We start from the raw sequence: 19,775 nt of genomic DNA on the forward strand, positions 1-19,775 counted from the left end.
GAGAAAAATCTAGGGATACCTTAGAGGCCCTTCCAGTACTTAAAGGGGCTCAAGAGAGCTGGAGAAGGATTTTGGAAAGGGCCTGTAATGACAGCACAAGGGTGGAATGGCCTCACACTGCCAAAGTGCGGGGTAAGAATTGATACTAGGAAGAAATCCTTACTTACATTTTATGGCTGAGCAATGGAGTCTGATGATCAGAAAAGTAATGTTTTCTTACCCTATTCTCCTGGGACCTAATCCTTTCACTGATGATGCTGACAACCACATAGTTATCAAATACTGAATGTCATTGCAAGCAGCTCCACGTGGCCCTGGGACCCTTGTTCCCAAACTGGAAGAGGATCTGAAGCCTTCCCAGACAATCCCACATTTGCACAGACCCTCAGCAGTTGCTCTGCTGCTCGAGAGATGCTTTGCCAGGCTTCAGGTACTGTGCACCCTGTCAGGAAACACAATTATCTTCATAAAGAAGGGAAGAGGAAGACTCACACTGCATTTCTTGAACACAGGCACAGATTCACCCAAGTAGAAAGGAATGGCAAGATGCATTTAACCTCATTAGTTTCAGTAGGGCTGACTTTGTGCAATCCATCAGTGTACAAATACATTAGGGGAACTAAACTATTTCCACATCTCATTTACATAATGGATGGGATGTGAAATGAGTCCTATGGAGGAGAAGTGCCCTGGAGGCACTAAAGTTTATCACAATATGTAAGAGTTCTTTTAGATCATTGCATTAAATTTCCACTAACAAGATAACAAATTAATTGTCTGCATTACTGTACTAACCCAAAGCGGATAAAGTGCATGATTTCAGCAGAGGAAGGCAGCTGTTTAAGACAGCTTGGTGGTTATAGGAGGAGGCAGAAGAGATTAGTGTGTCTCTCAGCATTTGTGTGCCATGATGCCAGCCCTCCTCCTGCCCCTTTAAGAAATCTGGCTCTTCTCTAATCTGATGTAGGACTTGAGCTTTATTAGTGAAGTGAGAGAGAATGAGTAAATCAACTGTATCAGACAAGCCTCAGGACATCTGGAAATTGATCATTCTGCAGAAATAAGCACTCTGTGTTTATTAGCTGGGAGTTCATCACTATCACTTCTTTTTATTCAATTCCTAAGAGATTTCAAAGCTATCATCATAGTATTAGCTCTTCTGACTGTGCTACTGGAGATAAAGATCAGAAGATCTATCTAATGATGGCTTTCTCAGTCTCCCTCTTTCCTCCTCTAAAGCTATTCTGATTAAAAAAAAAAAATAAAAAAAGGTAGGGAAATAGCTAGAATGAAATAAAGCAGACTTCATCTCTTAAAATTTTGCCTATTGGCAAGGGAAGTGATTTTTTTTATATTATTATTCCACAGGCACTTGGTTTTATTCAGGGGGACACATTCTGCAAAATAGAAAATCCCTCTTAAAAAAGGTGGAATTTGAAGTTTTTAATGTGGTGGTGGAAAAGGGAAGAAGATAAAAGGACTTAAAGTCATAAAGCAGTGCTTTACATTGAAAGTACAGTTATTTTAAATGATAATACACGTCAAATAGAATCCAGGGAAATTACTTCCATAAGTTAGAAAGGTAATAATATTACTTTAAGAAGAATAATTACTTTCCTTAACTACATTTATCACATAGTAATTCAGTTCTCCCTTCTGGAATATGATGCAATGCCAAACTTTTGACTGATTTATTTAAAACCAGCCTTAAGAAAAGATTCACCAAGATATGAGGTTTCTTCTGGTTCTTTATTCCAAACTGAGGAGTTATCAAAATGCAAATACTATGACTAACTACATGTTTAGACGTGCATTCCTGTACAGCTGCATTGCATAGCTTCATTGTGCAAAGACATTGAGAGGGAAAAAAAAAAAAACATCTGCAAGAGTTTTCCAATAACAATGGTCAGATGCATAAACAATTTAAGTATAGCTGTGAATTTCCAGAAATCTGTGGGGAGTACAAATCCAATCCAATGAACTCTCTAAAGAAAAATCTTTCCTAGCAGAAGCTTCACTGAGATAAATTTTTATCAGTTGATTTTCTCCGTTTTCCAATGGCAAATTAACATTTATTATCTCTTTTGGACTGGCACTTTGAGTTCCAGCCTGGGTGCACATTGTGCTAGATTCTGTACACAGATTAAAGAAGAAAAGGTGCACATTGTCCAAGTGTCTTTTTGTGTAAGTACACGATGAGAGAAAACAGATGAATGCAATAAGCAGGGTGATCATGATTTAACACTAAAGCAAGGGATGTAAATTAATCCATTTGTACAGAGCCCAGCACAATGCAGCTGGACCACATTGCTTGAAAAGTTAGCACTTAATTACAATGACAATAATTACCAGGTCTTTAAAATTAATGTATTAATATCAATTGTAGCTCACAAGTTACTTAGCCAGTGAATGAAAAATGCTTTAAATCTTTACAGAAAGGCCAATTTCAAGTCAACATTTTCTACCCTCCTACACAAGCCTTCTGCCAGTTTGCCCTGAGCCAGAATCATGCTTCTTCTGAATCACCTTTTTACTTATGATTACAATGATTATTTCTTTATAATCACGCCATCACTGTTTTAAGCTCTTGATAAACTCATTCTTGTTGGCCTCTGCTTTTGAAGCTGTCCTTTCTCTGTGCCCTTTCTCATTATATACATAATAATTGATTTCCTGCTTTGCTGCCCATTGTTCACTTGCATGTGCACGTGGTGCTGTCTGTGCTGCCAGCAGGACTCAGGGGAGTTAAGGTATGGGATGAAAAGGGTTCTAATTTGGAAGAAATGCACCAAGATTAACAAATAGAATCAGAATCATGCCACGAGCATACATCATAGAATCTTAGAATGGTTTGGATGGGAAAGGACCTTAAATACTACCTTGTTTCAACTCCTCTGCAATGGTCAGAGACACCTTCCACTATCCCAGGTAATCCTAAACCCTGTCCAACCTGGCCTGAGGCACTTTCAGGGATCCAGGGGCAGCCACAGCTGTTCTGGGCAGCCTTTTCCAGAGCCTCACCACCCTCACAGGGAAGAATTTATTTATAATACCTAAAAGTCCCCTCTTGGAATTTAAATCAGCTCCTCTTTGTCCTATCACTATCTGGTTGTGCAAAAAAATAGTCACTCTTTAGATTTTTTTTGGAGCTCCTTTCAAATACTGTAAGGTCTGTGGTCTCCCCAGAGCCTTCTCTTCTCCAGTCTGAACAGCTCTCATTTCTTCTCAGCCTGTCTCCATAGCAAAGGTGCTCCAGCTCCCACAGAATCTTCTCTCTTTCTGGGATAGTGCCAAAAATAAAATATACTGATTCAATGAATGAGTGAATTTTAAATTCTTACTTCCCAGTGATGGTTTTGCCGATTATTCACTTTCACCTGATTCATAAATGGCTTGAATTAGGACCTTCTTTTACCTAAGGCCTTCTGAACAAAGCACACCAAATGAGAAGAAAAAGTCCAATGAAGGGTGATGATACCACACCAGCAGTTCTATCCACTGAAGGACAGACATTCCACCACTGCAGCAGAGTGCATCCATGCCTGTGAGCAAATTGCTGCACTCAGTGTTTCCAACAATGCCCCTCAAACTCTGTTTGCATTCTGGTATCCATCAAAGAAAACTGATGGTTCTCCCTTATTGACTGCTCCAGATCCACAAATTACTCTTCTTTCTCAATATAGATGAGGTTTTCAGTGAGGTGAGGGACACAGGGTGAAGAAACCAAGCTCTTAAAACAAGAGACAGATGTCTGAACCCATGATTCATCAGTGATGAGCTGCAATTGGGCCACGTAGACTTTGAAGTAATTCATTACATTTGTATCTCTTCTGTAGGGGGAGGACTTTCCTCAATGATTTGTATGACCTTGCTAAACCCAGATAGGTGGTAATTGAGCAGCAACTACTTCTTCAGAAGAAACAGAATAAAAATATTGAAAATATTGACTCACCCCAAAGGCAATGAGCAGCACTTTGGTCTTTGACCTTTAAGCATCCTAGGGTAGTCAATAACCTGGCTGTTAGATGCTGTGCCTGCCACTGATTTTGATTTGGGAGTAGTTTAACCTTGAACCAAGATCTAAGTAACCACGGCAACAGGAAGTTGGCCTCTCCATCCAAGGAGTTGGGATCCATAAATCAAGGTCCCTAATGCAAACACTGTGTGCAGGTAGAGATTTGAGAGGATAAGTGGTTTGTGGGGGATTACCTTTGAAAAAATGAGTGATTGTCCCTTGATATGTTGAAACACAGCTTCACAGACTTTTTTCTTTTTTTATCAATAGAGGTCAACAGGTTACAGCTGCATGTTTTCATACAGCTCTTTATATAGGCCCTTCAGTTTAATTAGAACCAGATGTTGAATTTATGAGGTTGTTAGCATTATTATGTACCATATGCACATGCATATATGTGTGTGTGTATTGATACATGCACCCACATGTGCACTTTTCTTGTGCACCCACTACACTCATGAATAAATATTGTTTAGGCACAAACCCAAGCACTGTGTAGTGGTGAAACCTCAGGTGTGCATACACACAGTTCCAAAGGGTAATTACCTAGTCAAATATCTCACTTATTCTATGGGACACTGCTTTATTCAATGTATTGAGTTCACCTAATGAACAGCTATTTGGGAGCTGGATTTTCCTTTTGCTATTCAGTGCGTGACATCATGTCTCATTTATTCCACATTTCTAAGCCTTGGTATGAATAGATGAATGTTTCATGAATGTTGATAATTTTATTTTCACAGGACAGCTCTTGAGATGAGGGGTATATTATTGTTCTCATTTGCACTAGAGAAGCTGAGCAGAGAGAGATTGAAGTTTAATGGATACAATTTGAGATGTTTAATACTAGATTTGAGGCTCTGGAAAGATGTATGGTCTAATAGGCAGAGACTGCTCTGTTTATCTCCACCAAGCTGTGACCTGTAACACTGTCTCACTTATGACCATTTCTGCTCATTCTTGCCTCCTTTAAATCCACTAGCTGATAACAGGTCACGGTTTCATCAGGACTCCTATCCCAAACTGGCCCATTCTGCAGCCCCATCTTCCAGACTCCTCTCACTGTGGCATTTCTGTGCCTGAATCTGATAGGGATCTCTTCCACAGTTTCTGAGACAATCCACAGTTCTGCTGATATTTCTCATTTTATGTGCAAGAAACATAAGTTCATAGGGATGGTTCATAGCAGCTCCAAATAGCAAATATAAGGAATTTTTGGTTGTAGTATGGAGAAGCTGAGCACAGTGAGGAGGCACAAAAGGGGAAAGGGTTTGGAACACCAGGAGCAGCTGAAAGAGCTGGGGGACTCAGCCTGGAGGAAAAGAGGCTCAAGGGGAACCTTTTCACTCTGTACAATTCCCTGACTGGAGGGTGCAGCCAGGTGGGGCTGGACTCTACTCCCAGGGAACAAGGGACAGAACAAGAGGAAAGCTGTGCCAGGAGAGCTTTTAATTGCATATTAACTAAACTATTCACAGAGGAGAGGGTTGTCCAGTTCTAACTCAGGCTCCCAGGAGCAGTGTTGGAGTTCCCATACCCTGGAGGGATTCAGAAGCCATATGGATGTGGCACTTGGGAACGTGGGGCAGTGGTGGTCTTGGCAGTGGTGGGGAAATGGTTGGGCTTGATGATCTTAGGGATCTTTTCCAGTCTTGATGATTCTGTGATTGTAGATGTCAAAGCACCTGTGGAAAGTCTTTGAGGAACTACCAGGTGCTGTCCAGATGCAGCCAGGGGTGAAAAGTGAGCTCAGTGCTGCAGGGGATAAAGGCTCACACCTGCTGACCTGACCTGCTGTGCCAGGAGGTTTGCTGCTGACCTGGATCAGGAATACTGTGGAGAAATGCAAAACCAGATCAGAGTGGCAAATCAAATTCAGCAAAGATGTCAGGAGGTTTTTATGATTGACCAAGAAGCTCCTGAGTCATGTCAGGTACAAAAGGGAAGCAAAAGAGACCCAGAGAACTAGAGCTAAAATGAACTAGAGCATGCAGGGATGGGCTTAGGAAGATAAAGTCCATCTGGAACTGAATCTAGGGCAGAATAAGAAATCAACAAGAAATGTTTTGACAAGTACATAAAGCAGCCAAAAATAGCCTATGGAAAATATGGGCCCTTTGCTAAATGAATCAGGGACCCTGGCTGGTAGAGGGTTTGTCCTTTCTTTGATTGTCCTGTCTGCCTTGATCTCTGCTGGTAAGACTGGCCTTTGAATTCCAGGCCTGTTAGACTGGTGTGGAAAGAAAACCTGCTCTTGGAGGAAGATCTGCTTAGGGAACAGTTAAATGGACTGAACATGCATAAATCCATGGGATTTGGCATGATGTACCCAAGGTGCTGAGGGATCTGGCTGGCATCACTGTGAGGCTACTGTTGGTTGTTTTTGGATAGTTGTGGTGATCAGAGAGGTTTCTGAGAACTAGAGGAGGAGGGATATCAGTCAAATCAGGTGAAGAAGAAAAAGCAATGAAGCAGAAAGGCCATTCAGTCTCACCTCAATCCCTAGAATTTGATGGAGTAGCAACTGTGAAGAGCATTTCCAAACATATGAAAGAGGAAAAGATGAACAAGAGTAATTATCACAGATCTGGAAAGGGGAAATCATGCCTCACTAATCTCATGCTTCTTATCTTGACTTTAGCAAGAGTTCTGCCACTGAGTTCTCTCAGCTTCTTATAGGCAAAATGATGAAATAGGCAGGATGAATGCACATTTTATCAGACTGAAAACTGGCTGGTCTTGGAGGATTGTAACAAGTAGCACAGAATTCACTTAGACACCAGTCAGTAGAGGTGCACTCCACAATATGGAGACTAAAAACTTTTAGTATGTCAATTAATGAGCAGGGTAATGGGGCAGAGTACACCCTCAAAAAGCCTGGAGAATTTCAGAACTCAGAGGAGTGGCTGATATGCCAGAGGAACATGGACATATGGGAGAGTCCAGTCAGAGGCCACAAAGATTATTAAGAATATGGAATATCTCTCTTATAAAGAAAGGCTCAGAGAGATGGGATGCTCCACCTGGAGAAGAGAAGGCTCAGGGGGATTTTTCCACATATGCAAATGTTTAATGGGAAAGATTAGAGAGGATGGAGGCAGATTATTCTCAATACTGCCCAGTGACAAGACAAGGCAATGGGCACAAACTGAAACTCAGGTTTCTCTTGAGCTGTGTAGATTTACTGAGGAGATGAACAGGTTGTAGAGAGGGGTTGTGGACTCTCTCTCTCCTTGGAGAAATTCTTATTTGGCCAAATGTGGTCCAGGGCAGCTTTCTCTGGACGATCCTGCTTGAGCAAGATGAAGTGAGCATGGTGGTCTCAAGAAAAGCTTTTTACCCTCAACTGCTCTGTGATTTTTGAATCATTGTATAATTTAGTTGCCAAAATCCAATGCATTTTATCTGAGGCTCATATGCAGGTTGACATCTGAAAAAAAGAAGGAATTTATGAAGGACTTCTCTCTGATAAATGAATATCTGCCCTAATAATGTTGAAGCCCATCACTTAGACTGGGAGAGATTTTTAAATTTTTATGCCAGTACTTTAAATTTCACATATTTACAAGCAAAGAAAATGGTTACAAACTATAACAGAGGTGAAGAAATACTGTTGGTGGGGGAATTTGCCAGCCATAAGTGCATAACTTTTATTTTTCTGGAATATTAATCTCTTCGGCCTATTTTTTGCCACTCATTTATTCTGCCTTGTAAACTGTAGGTAGAAAAATATACGACAAAGAACTCTTTCTTTTTTAAACTAACTTCCCTTTGATGAGCTGCAAGGCAAATTTAATTAGGAAGGGAATTCCTGAAAAATAAATGTAATGTGCCTTGGATGGGAATCGCATGTTGAAGTTGTTGCTGTGCCTGCTCCTTGCTCAGATGAAACACCCACTAAGTCAGGTGTTTATAGCAGAGAAATGTGTAACAATATGTGGAGAATAAACTACACAGGAAATTATACATAAATAGATTAAATACTAAATAGACTTATGAAGGATGTCTGTCTTTATACATGTATCAGAGTGTACATGTTTTTTAGAATAAAAAGTACTAATGTGGACTGTTTTGTTGGCTTGTTTGTAGAGGCCACTGATGGTACATGCTTCACTAAGATTATCAAAAACTAATAACAATCACAATCTTTGCAAGCATCAAGACTATATTACAGACACATCCACAAGGAAATATAGAAATATATCAATGTAGCAAGGACAGCAACTGACTTCTCTTTTTCTTTTTTTCCAGATGTATCCCCAGACATGTTACAGTACTAATACTCATCCAAATTTTATTATTTTATTTCCCCAGGAATTGCAGGTCCCCACTTAAAAGCAGACCAGACTTCACTTCATGGTAAAATGGAAAGTTCTGCCTGTAATGTGATGACCAGAAGGAAACCAGCAGCTGTTGACAGTGTTGCAATGCCAAGTCCAGTATTATCTCTCCTACCTTCATCATCAGCAACATCTGAAGCAGGTAATGCTGTTTTCACTCCACCCCTCTGTTTCTTCCCTGTCTTCTTCCTTCTGGAGCCATACAATATGTTAAACTAATTCTCTTTCTGATTGGAGAAGTAGCTGCAAACGTGAATATCTAATGTGATAATCAGGCTATAGCATTTCCAAAGCTTTCTAACCATGATTGTATATCCTGGCACATCAAACCTGTTTTATTCACATACCACCACTTATACAATCATGAGAACACAAGTAGCACCAGCCTGTATGGTCTAGCAAGACTCCTGGGTTCCTTCCTCAGCCCAGTTCTTAATTTTTTTAAATGCTCCCATCCCTGTACCACGAGCAAACTGAATACACAGTGAGTAGCTGAGGAGCAGATGAGATTTCTGACTGCATACTTCAGTGATTTTAGTGTAATATTCTGTCTTGCAAATGCAAAATTGTCTGGGGCAATGAGCAGTGATTTAAAATACCAGAATAAATAAGTCAGAATAGCATGCTTTTCCATCAACTTATATTTTGTGCTTCTATTTTGAACCAGATCAGAAAGGTGATATCTTTATACTGTTGGAAATTGAGCCAAGTCATTCAAGCATCATCACGCCTTTTTTTGGGCATGGATAGAGAAGTTAATATTGCATTTTGTCTTAATTTCCAGTGAATGGAGAATCCACAGTTCATTGCCCTACTCCTAATGCAGCCATTAGGAGTTTCATAATGTTGTCAAACTTTTGATGCCACATTCACAAAAAAAGACATATTTGTATCACTGATTTACTGAATTATTGCATATTTAATCATCCAACTGCAAGTGCTGTTTCAATGCACTTATTTTTATTTCCCTCTCACTTGCTGAATAAACAGTGAAAACAAAGGTTTAATGCTGCAAATTAGCATCTGTAAAAATATATTTTTATATGTAAAAAATCAGGATTGTCTGTTTAGCCTTTAATACCTTCCTATATATAAACCAAGGACAGATTTTTAAAGCAGCAGAGAAGCAAAGCACACAAATATTTTATGATCCATTTCAAGATGAAAGTGTATGCTTGACTGCATAGTTCATTCTTTCCATTTTCAGAAGTCTAATTAAATTGTTGGTTTATCTGTAGCCCAGATGTTGAAATAATTTAGCTGAAAACTGAAAGAAACTGTGTTAATGGGATAACAGGACAGTGCTGTGGGTTTCCTGTAATTAATAGGAAGGTCTTTGAAAATTCCTCCATTCAAATCAAGCCAGCAAATTGACCCCAGCTTTGAGCAGCCTTCTCTGTGCCATGTTCTTGCAAGTGGCCTCAGGCACCTCCGAAGGGAAGGAGAATGACAGGCAGCAAGAAGGATTTTAGAGCTTCAGACACCACAGAGCTATCCAGAATAAACTCATTGAACTTATGGGGCTAATGAAGAACATACAAGGGGTCTGATCTACTTGGGTCACCTCGTTCATCATCACTGTGCTGGGTCTTTCAGCCTCCTCTACTACCCTTGTAAATATGTATTTTTGGTAGGAATGGCTCTCTTTGGTCAGAAGCTGTTTCCAGCATCCTATCATTCCTGTCCTCCCAGCATGGCCTGCAGCCATTTCAATTTGTGAGACTGAGCTTTGCTGCACCTGTGGGCCCTGGAGGGGAGAAACTCCAGACCTCCATGTGCCTTACTGGAAATGTGTAAAGCTGTGGTTGAAGGCTGACATTGGCTCTTGCTTGTTTTGGGGCAGTTAGGTGAGGTTAGGGAAAGGATGAAGCAAAAGTATAAAAGGTTGTGCTGCATTGTGCATTTCTATTTCCTCTTCATTTTGGGCTGGATTTTGCCTTTGTGGAGGCAGCATGTGGGGAGGTGGAGGAGGATCAATATGCCCAGGTTAAAGAATTGAGCATCTCTGGTGCCTGGGGGGTGCCACATGTTGCAGCACCTACATGAAAGCATATTCACTTTTTCATATGCCTACAGGCAAACATAAAGTTACTGTTGTCCACCTCCTCTTCTACCCCTTCTAAAGGAATTCAAATAGATCAAGACAGAACTCCTCCTCCCAAAGCAAGATTCCCATGTGCAAAGAGCAAAATGTGTGCAGGAACAGAAAATAAACCCCCAAAAGCTAAGACCAACACAGACCAGAAAAAAAATAAGACCAACACAGACCAACTTGGGTCCAGGATTGGGCAGGGTCTGTCTGGATAAAATGGAAAAGATTATTACTTAGCTTTGTTCTCAGGAGAGCAGTATATCACATGGCAATATAGGAAAATATTTTATATCAAAGTTTGCTCACCAAGAGCCTCCAGATGAGTCGATAACACCTAATGGCTTTCACTTCAATAGTAATTTACTTTGGCAGATCTCCCTGACATTTTATCATAGGCACACCTCATCAAAGCTTCCCCCTGCAGACCCATCAGACTCTTTCTGCATAGTCTTCCTACACTAAGTGTAGAATCAGATGTCCCTGACATTCAATAATCAAAATAATGTTAGGTTTCCTAATATCTCATTTTAAAAGCCTGACCTGAAAGCATATGTACTTACTCAGTACATGTATTGTGACTACTGTAAGCTGTGTAACAACTCAAATGATTTCTAGAGCCTGCAAGTTCAGAGGTTTGTTAGGAAGAAAGCAAAAGAATTATTAGTAGCTTCTAACAAGTTCCCTGAGAAAGCCATAAACACCCCAAAGCATTTACAAAGGAAAAATTAGTTAATAAGCCAGCAGAGAACAGTGCAGAAGGTGTTTTTTTCTAAATGTGAAAATTCATTTCAGCACAGAAACGAACAGACTTCTGAGCTTGCAAAGTTTTATAAGGGCAAAAAAAGTATTTAAATATGAAAGAAGGCACTGAAAGTGGTGTTCAGCTCGTACATTTATATGCAGGAGCAGAAGCCTACCCATAATTGCCTGCACATCAGTTAATTTTGGGGAATTGGGCAGTTTGGCAGAAGGGAGTGGCCAACCTTTGCTCCATTCAGTGTCTACTCAGAACTCAGGACTCAGCCTGAGTGACCTCTTGAGTGCCTAAGACATCACTGGGTTTCAGGATGGGCTGTGTGGCTCTTACCCAGTATCAGGACATCAAAACAATGTGCAAGGTCAGCTTGAATTGCATCGAGTTCCCATTTCAGGGTTTAGAAGCTGAGGCATCCTCTACCAGCTGTGCAGAGCAGGTCTCCATTGACCAAGAGGTAACACCAACCTGCAGAAAAAAACTGGCTACAGATAAATCTCAGTAAATACATAAAATCTTTGCAGGCATTTGGCTAATGCTTTATCTCCATATTTTTTTTTCTCTCTTCCTTGGCTTGCTTTCTTTCCAATGAAAATTGAGAGTAAAGCCAAATCTCCTAGTATCATCATGATACCTTGCAAGCTTTCCTGTATTTCTGTCAAATTTTCCATTTTCAATCACCAACTGAAAAAATTCAGCTTTATTAAAAAAAAAAAACAAAAAACAAAACCAAAAGTCACCTCAAATATTGGAATTTAGAAAAAAAACCAAACAAAACATGACTTGAAAATGTACTCTAACAATGGAAATAAAAGGCAAAAGGTGGACAATGAATTTGAAGAGTATGCCAACTGTCTGATTTTTTAGATCTTCTGACCTGAAGCTACTCTCAGGATATGGGAGGGAGGGACTCAAAGGATTTGGCTGCTTAAGGCTGAAGTTATTGGGACTACTTATGTCAATCACCAGTGAGGACAGATGAGAATAATCATTTTCTGTGACAGAGACTTAACCTTTTTTGATCAAATTTCTGGGAAATAGCTTGCTGCCACTTGCCTTGAGGGATCTTGAATCCACAGTTTTTAGGGGTGACCTACTTGGGAGGAATTTTGTGCAACTAATTAGCTTCTCCTGAGCAACTTGGATATTTCATTTCCTTTCTCTTTTCCTTTGGTACCAAAATGACTGCATTCCTCTTTTCTTTTGTCCTTTGTGAACCACAAACTGCAAATGGGTTTTATTTTTCTTTTTGGTGTGGGGAGTGGGTTACATATGGAAAATGTATTTTGTTTTGTAATTAATGAAAACCAGACTTTGGGAAGTTGGCCATTCCAGGTCTTTATTTATAAGAGAGCATATGTCTGTGTTTTGTTTATGACTCACTCCTACTTCTTACATTGTAACTTGGGTTTGTTTATGCAAGCTCTTCGCTGAATCCAAGCAACATGGTGGTATAAGAGCCAATAATTTATGTTCTCCAAGAGGGGAGGCCAGTGAATGAGGCTTATATGCTGAATCTGTCACAGCCCATAGAGAACAAGAGGAGATTCTACAACTTGACAGCTCCTGGTTATCTACAGAAAATGCTACAATAGCAACTTTATTTAAACTACTGCTGGAAGATTAGCCTGTTAGCCATGAAGGCAGAGATAACCCCCAAATGAACCTTTCTCAAAATCTTGCCTGCTCGGGAAACTTCAAGGATTTCAAACCCAAATGACTGCTTGACAGTCAGGTGTAAATTAAGTTTGCAAGTAGATGTGGGCTGAGGTTAATTTAGTGGGATGTTTTATTCTTACCAAAAAAAGAAATTCTGAACTCCATCATTTCTTTCCCAGCAGCACAGAACGGATATGTTAGGAGTGAAAGGGAGCACCAGTTATTGCAATAGCAGAATTAATACATTCTGCTTCCCTCACAAAGGGGTAGTTACTTCTAATCTGTGTGCAAATCCCGAACTTTGAACAGATGCCATGTTCAGGAAAGGACAATGAGACAATTTAGGCAAAACAAGCAAGGTCTCGTGTCCTAAGCAAAGGACCAGGAGCCAAGAAATTCTGGGTACTCTTCCCAGCTCTGACAATGAGTCACAACGTGACCTTGGCAAGAGACTTAACTACTTTGGAGTTCGTTCAGATCTAAAGCAAGTGATCTGTACCAGGGGTAAGCTTACTTTGGGGGCCATTAAAGTCAATTATATGACTGAGTAGTTTCAGCTAGTATCTGAGGAGATGATAGTACAGAAACCCAGGCAGGGGTAATGAATTTGCCACAGATGAAGTAACCCACACATCTTGTCTCTGCCCACTAGTTTCAGCAACAAACACTTTTCATACTAACTGGCATTCATGACAAGAATTAAAGGATGAATTGAAGACATCAGGATTATATCTTTGGACTACAGTAGGTTTAATAGCTAAGTTGGGCCAATTTGACAACTATGCAAAGCTTCCTTCTCCCCTATTAAAGGTTGAAAAATGAGGATGAAGCAAACCCATGCTAAAACGTGGCTGTAGCAAAAGCTTTATTGCTTTAGAAGAGGGAACAGGCAGAGTGAAATCTCTTATGTGAAAGTTATATTTTTTTATCTGCTCTTCTCCTGGAAGGAGTCAAAGAAGAGTTTCCAGTCACTGTTGTTTGACCTGCTCCTGTTTCTCTCCCTGTCTCCCAACAGCCAGCTCACCACTGAAGAAAAGGTTCAAGCGCCGTGAAATTGAAGCAATCCAGTGCGAGGTGCGCAAGATGTGCAACTACACCAAGATCCTGTCCACAAAGAAGAACCTGGATCATGTGAACAAGATCCTGAAAGCCAAGCGGCTGCAGAGACAATCAAAGACAGGCAATAACTTCGTGAAGAAGAGGAGGGGGCGTCCCCGGAAGCAACCCCTTTCCTTTGACGAAGACTCCAGAGACCAAATGCCCGTTCTGGAAAAATGCGTTGACCTTCCGAGCAAAAGAGGTCAGAGACCAACACTCAACCCTTTGGCACTGGAGCAAGCAGCCACTCAAGATACAATCATGGCCACCATCGAGGCTGTCATACACATGGCTCGAGAGACGCCACCGCTGCCGCCTCCTCTGCCTCCTCCACCCCCTCCACTCCCTCTCCCTCTACCCCGGGCACCCCGGGTTGGAAAAAGGAAGAACAAGTCCCCGCAGGAGGAAGAGGAGGACGTGAAAGTGAAGCGGCACCGGAAAGGCAGAGGGAGCGAAAGCGAAGGCCTTCCCTAAGGCCAGTGCACCTCGACAGATGCTGGGTGCCCGCAGTGGAGCACGCCAGGACTGGGGGACAGGAGGTGCACAGTCCTCACCCCTTTGGCAGCACCAGACTGACCTGTCCCTTCAGCAGCCAGAACTCATTGCAGAGCTGAGCCAGCTGGGGCTCGCATCTTTCCTCTTCATCGCTTTGACCCAAGCCACCCCCCCAGAAAAGAGGGGGGAAAGGCGCGGGAAAAGTGGGGGATACAGGGGAGGAGGATGTGTGTCAAAGTTGGAAAAAGCATGAACTCTGCCGAGTATCCAAAACTAATCTGAATCTCAGCATTGCTGTTCTCATACCGTACCCAGAGGCGGGAAGTCATCCTCGCAGAGAGCTGAACGTTGTCACTAAGGGTGCATGCTCAACTCTGATTCTGTTTGGTGGGCCAGGTGAAACTAAGAGCAACTTTATGATAAATCACTGAAAAATATAGAAAAAAAAAAAAGAAAAAAAAAAAGGAACAAAGAAAGAAACAAAGAAAGAAACAAAGAAGAAAAACACCCAACAAAAAATAATGTAATTTTCTTAACTGTGATATTGGTATAACCTATTTGATTTTTTTTTTTTTTTTCAGTTTTATATACCTACCAGGCTTTGGGACAGCATAGGCCAAAATGCCTGGCTCCTGCTAGAACTATATATTTCTTTCTCATTTACTTGCCTAGTTACAACTAGCTGCAATATAGGCAATAGAAAATTAGAGCCTTACACGCGTGCACACTCGTTCCGAGTGCTATCCCAAGAAAAAATGGAATATCACAGCATTTAAAATAAGGTATACACGGATATTCGGTTACAATAGCATGTTTATATGAAGCAACTTGGCAATGGCATGTGAAAAAAGGGGTCATCCATCAGCCAAGTTGTTTTGATGCTCGGTACATATGAGTAGAGAACAGCAAGACACTTCTGGGGAATAGTTATAGTAAACATGGAAAAAAAAAATCACCAAAAAAAGATTATAAAAAAGATAAAAGAAAAAAAAAATAGGACAGAAAAAAATAGGATAAAATACAGGGCCCAAACCTACCAAGTTTTTACCATCTGCAATTCCCAGTGAAATTAACGGGAAAACCAGAATATGAATAATTTGCATTGGGTAGCAATGCCTTGATATTATCTTTTAAAGAAAATAGATAAAGTAGATTGTTTTAAAAAACTATAGAACAAACCCTATGGATAATAGATTCTTTCTTGGCAATTATTTCTGAAAAAAAAAAAAAAAAAAAAAGAAAAGAAAAGGAATAAGTGTTCTTATCTGAAAATAGAAATAAAAATGTTCAAAGGGTATCACCACTGCAATTGTATTAATGCCACTTTGGACATGTTCTCCAAGTTGTGGTTGCCTTAATAAACTAAAAACAAATTTTTTTTTTTTGTACATAATGTAATTATAAAGCTCTCAGTCTGCATGGATGCAAACTGTGTGTGACAAATCGTCTCTTTAAATGGTCAGTTCAAATTGTACATTTCTCATTCGAGTTGTCCGTTAGCCATTGATTGAACTTGGGTAAAATACCCAAGCTCCATTTCCACAGCCCAATTAAAATCTTTAGCTAAAACAAAGATTGAAAAAAAGCTGTTCCATTGCAGTGTCAATGCTTTTAAAAAAAAAAAAAAAAGTCAATTGTTGAAATTTGAAATAGGTACATTCAACTTTATTTCCTTTCTTTTTAAATCCTGCAATGCACTCAACACCTAGCATGGCAAGATGGATATCAAAATGGGAACGGGGAGGGAAGATTCCACCATGGGAGGGGGGATTGGAATTACTTAATGGTTCACAAGCCAAATGCTATTCCCTTTCTTGAGAAATCTTGAATTGGTTTATTGCCAAGGAAGCTTCATATAGCACGACACTAAAAAAAAAAAAAGAACCACGAGAAAACCCCACCAAAAAAACAAAACAACAAACTCAACAAAAAGTCCCCACAAAAAAATATTGTGTTTCTATTCTGTTATTTATTTACAAAAATCATATCAAGACTATGGTGTTAGAGGAACACTGTAAACATACAACTCGTTGTTTTTTAGAGACTGATTTTTCTTCTGTGATAGCACCTTAGCTTATTAAAACTGAACGCATATGGGGATAGGATTGCGTCGGGGAGCTGGAAGAGGGGATGTATTTTTTTTATTGTTTTTTAAGACTGGAACAAATTTTGAGGTCCTAACTCCTTAAAACTGATAAGAGGGATCGCAGAATTTTGTTTCCAATTTGTTTTGCATCATTCATCTTACCTATTTGTGCTTTTTGTTTTCCAATTAATGCAGCTTAGAAATAAATTGGCTGGTTGCTCGTTCTGTTAAAAACAATTTTGCTTTTCAGCTCTCTTGAATTAGCACAGTGTTATTGACTGAAGTTGTAGGCCTGCAAAAAAACACCCCTAAACCTCATTGAACTCCTCTCTTCTTCCTTAAAAAACATTGGATTGAGGTTTAGTTAATTTATAAGTATTTTTTTTCCCCAATCTACTTTGGGATTGAAAGTAGGTGACAGTCACTTAAAATGACAGGAAAAAATCGTAAGTTTGGTATTCCAGGTAGCTAAAATTAAGCCAGACAACAACTTATCCTTAATTTTATCTCCAGTGATGTCTTTCCTAGCATTGAAGGACATTTCAGCATGTAGTGTGTGAAAAAAAGGTCTGAAGGCAACAAATTCTGTCATCAAACACCCATCGTGGCCTCAAGAGGATCAAAGTGCCTGTAAGGGTTGGATTTGGGCTGGACCTTTCTGGACACACTGGGATAAAACTGCCCCAGGGAAGGATAATTGAGTGGCTGCTGCCTCCTATGCTCCTGAGCTCTGGGAATAAAACTCTCTTATCCTTCCAAAAATTGCTATCCGAAAAACTGCTAGAGGCACAGTGTTTAAGGAGAGCATCCATTGGGAGGGACAACCCCACAGACCCTTCATTGAGCAAAACCATGAAGAGGTCCTGTTTGTCCTAGAGAAGCTAAGTTCAGGACTTGGTAGCTAAAGCTCTCAGCATGGGATGGGCTCTGTCCAGAAGCTCAACATTTGTTTTTTCACAGCAAGAAGGTGCTGGAGGAGCGTGGTGCTGTGGTTCAGATTTGGCTGTTTGTCCACACAACACGCTCCTGCAGCTGGTGCTGGGCTGATGGAGAGAGTGGATTGTTAGTGTCATAAAAAGCAGACTGGAAATACTGTTAGATGGCACTCAGAATTTGTGTTCTGCATGTTGCATAGTCTATAAAGATGATAAGCAAGTTGCTGACAGAATAATATTTTAAGGCGATGTACTACATGCAGATCATAAAGGATTTAGTTTTAGGGCTTAAGGCTAAAATCCCACTCCTGCCGTTTATTACCCAACAATATTCCAGTAATGAGCTTTTTTGATTTTTTTTCCCTTACCACAAGGAAGATTTACTGAGGAACTCTCTAGATTCTCTCCACACATTTCCAAATACTGTATAATACTAGGGTGAAAGCCCTTTTGCTTACTAAGACCAAAAAAACCTTTCAAACACCTCCACTGTGTCACAGATTAGCACACGTCTGAGCATGCTTCAATAAAAACACAAAACAGTGTCACGTGGCTGTGAGCCATATGAAATGAGGCCACGGGTTTGCATCCACTCTGTGGGTCTTTTATTCCTCAATCCAGTGTAAAACCAGAAATGGGGATAAATATTCAGGGAGAGAGGAAAAAAAAATAAAAAAAAAAAAAAACCATTACCACTTGTGTCTCCAAGACCTTCATGCTGCCAGTTTCTTGAGCCCTTCAATATTAAATTTTCTGTGAAAGCACCTTTCATGTTTTTGGATGACTTTAAAAAAAAAATGGAAAAAATAAATTGAAAAGAGGTGAAACCAGTCATCAGCTACCCAGGTATCCCACAGCATGGCCCATTTGGCAGAAATGTTGTGGAACACAGAATATTCTCATTGTGAATATTTGGATTGCATCTGGTGCAATGGGGTGCTGGTGTATCACGAGGGCTTCTGAGCACTACAATAATGCACCAAATAAACAGAAACCACTGTTCCAAACACAAGGATTTCCTCAACTCTTGATTTCACAGGCCCTGATTCAGGACTGCACTTAAGAATTTCTAAGGAGCATCCTGAAGGGTTTGAAGAATAACTAAAAACACAGAGAAAAGGGAAACATAACAAAACAAAACATAAAAATCTAAAAACCAATACCAGGATGGTTTTCTGAATTTAATAAAAAAAAAAAATAAAATCTTGCCCTTTTAATGCCTCTTCTTTCCATAAAATCCAAAAACTGGGGTGCAGCAGTTCTGAGATAATTAGAAGCACATTTCAACAAAGGATACATATTGGAGATCTCCTTAAGATGCCTGCCTAGGTTGCATAAAACACTACATAGAAAAAAAAAGAAAAAGAAAAAAATATAAAAACATGAAAAGAGCTGCCAATTGGACAACATGGGGAAGCAGTTCAATCCCATGTTGTTTTGTTTTACTTTTCTTTTTCTTTATTTTTTTAAGCTATTTCTTAAATAATAAATGCACATGAAGTGTTAAATATGTATATACTGTATTTCAAAAAAATTAAAAAATCAAACGAATGGGGCACAAGATTGTTCTATAAGTCGTGCTGGCTAATTTTTAGTTTGTATTCATAAGTGGTTTTTAAAAGCCTTTTTTAAAGTGTAATTTGCATGTTCTACTTTGATTGTATGTAAACATATTTTAGAGCAAAAAAATGTATTTGTATTTTATTGAATATAGAGGCAAGAAAAAAACTTGTACATTGTTTGAAATGTTCTTTTTGTAACAGTTTTTATTCATGAAGCATTTTTGTACATTTAAAAATGGATATGGACTTGATGTTCTTTGAGGCTTAGATACATCTGGCATGCTTTAATGTCATGCTCCTTCATGATCTTAGATGTTGGTTTTTAAACATTTTTTTCTAAAACAAAGCTCAGTCTTTTCGCTACCAAATCAGGTTAGCACAGTATAGAGCACTTAACTAAAAAAAAAAAAGAAAAAAAAAAGTTAATCCTATTCATATGTTATTCATTGTGTGAAATTAAAGGAATTCAATTCAGTCTAACATGAGTTGTGAATTCTTTTGTCTTATTTTCCATCTGTTTCCCATCACTAAGGAGTTTAATAGCTTTTGGGATACTAATACCATGCATTCACAAGCCCTCTTTATGGTAATGGAGAAAAACATGCTTTGGTTCTGTTCTTTTTTCTTTTCTTCCTCTCTCTCTCTTTTTTTTTTTTTTTTTTTATTTTTTTTATTTTTTTCCCAGAATATCCCTAAAAGTTAAAAATGGACTGTTCCATGTGCCCCGTGGGCAGAAGGG

At 39.6% G+C, this 19,775-nt stretch overlaps 1 protein-coding gene across 4 annotated transcripts in view; it reads left to right on the forward strand.

The window, feature by feature from the left end:
- SETBP1 (SET binding protein 1) overlaps positions 1 to 18,635 on the forward strand; it is a 244,314-nt gene extending 225,679 nt beyond the window's left edge. For all 4 annotated transcript variants that reach the window (XM_079330330.1, XM_079330331.1, XM_079330332.1 and 1 more), the window contains 2 exons: positions 8,330 to 8,497; positions 13,876 to 18,635. In XM_079330330.1, the coding sequence (XP_079186456.1) occupies positions 8,330 to 8,497; positions 13,876 to 14,432 (725 nt within the window). In that variant the 3' untranslated portion in view covers positions 14,433 to 18,635. The remainder of the gene's footprint in view (positions 1 to 8,329; positions 8,498 to 13,875) is intronic.
- The last annotated feature ends 1,140 nt before the right edge of the window (positions 18,636 to 19,775 follow it).

This window comes from Erithacus rubecula, assembly GCF_903797595.1.
Source record: "Erithacus rubecula genome assembly, chromosome: Z".
NCBI lineage: Eukaryota > Metazoa > Chordata > Aves > Passeriformes > Muscicapidae > Erithacus > Erithacus rubecula.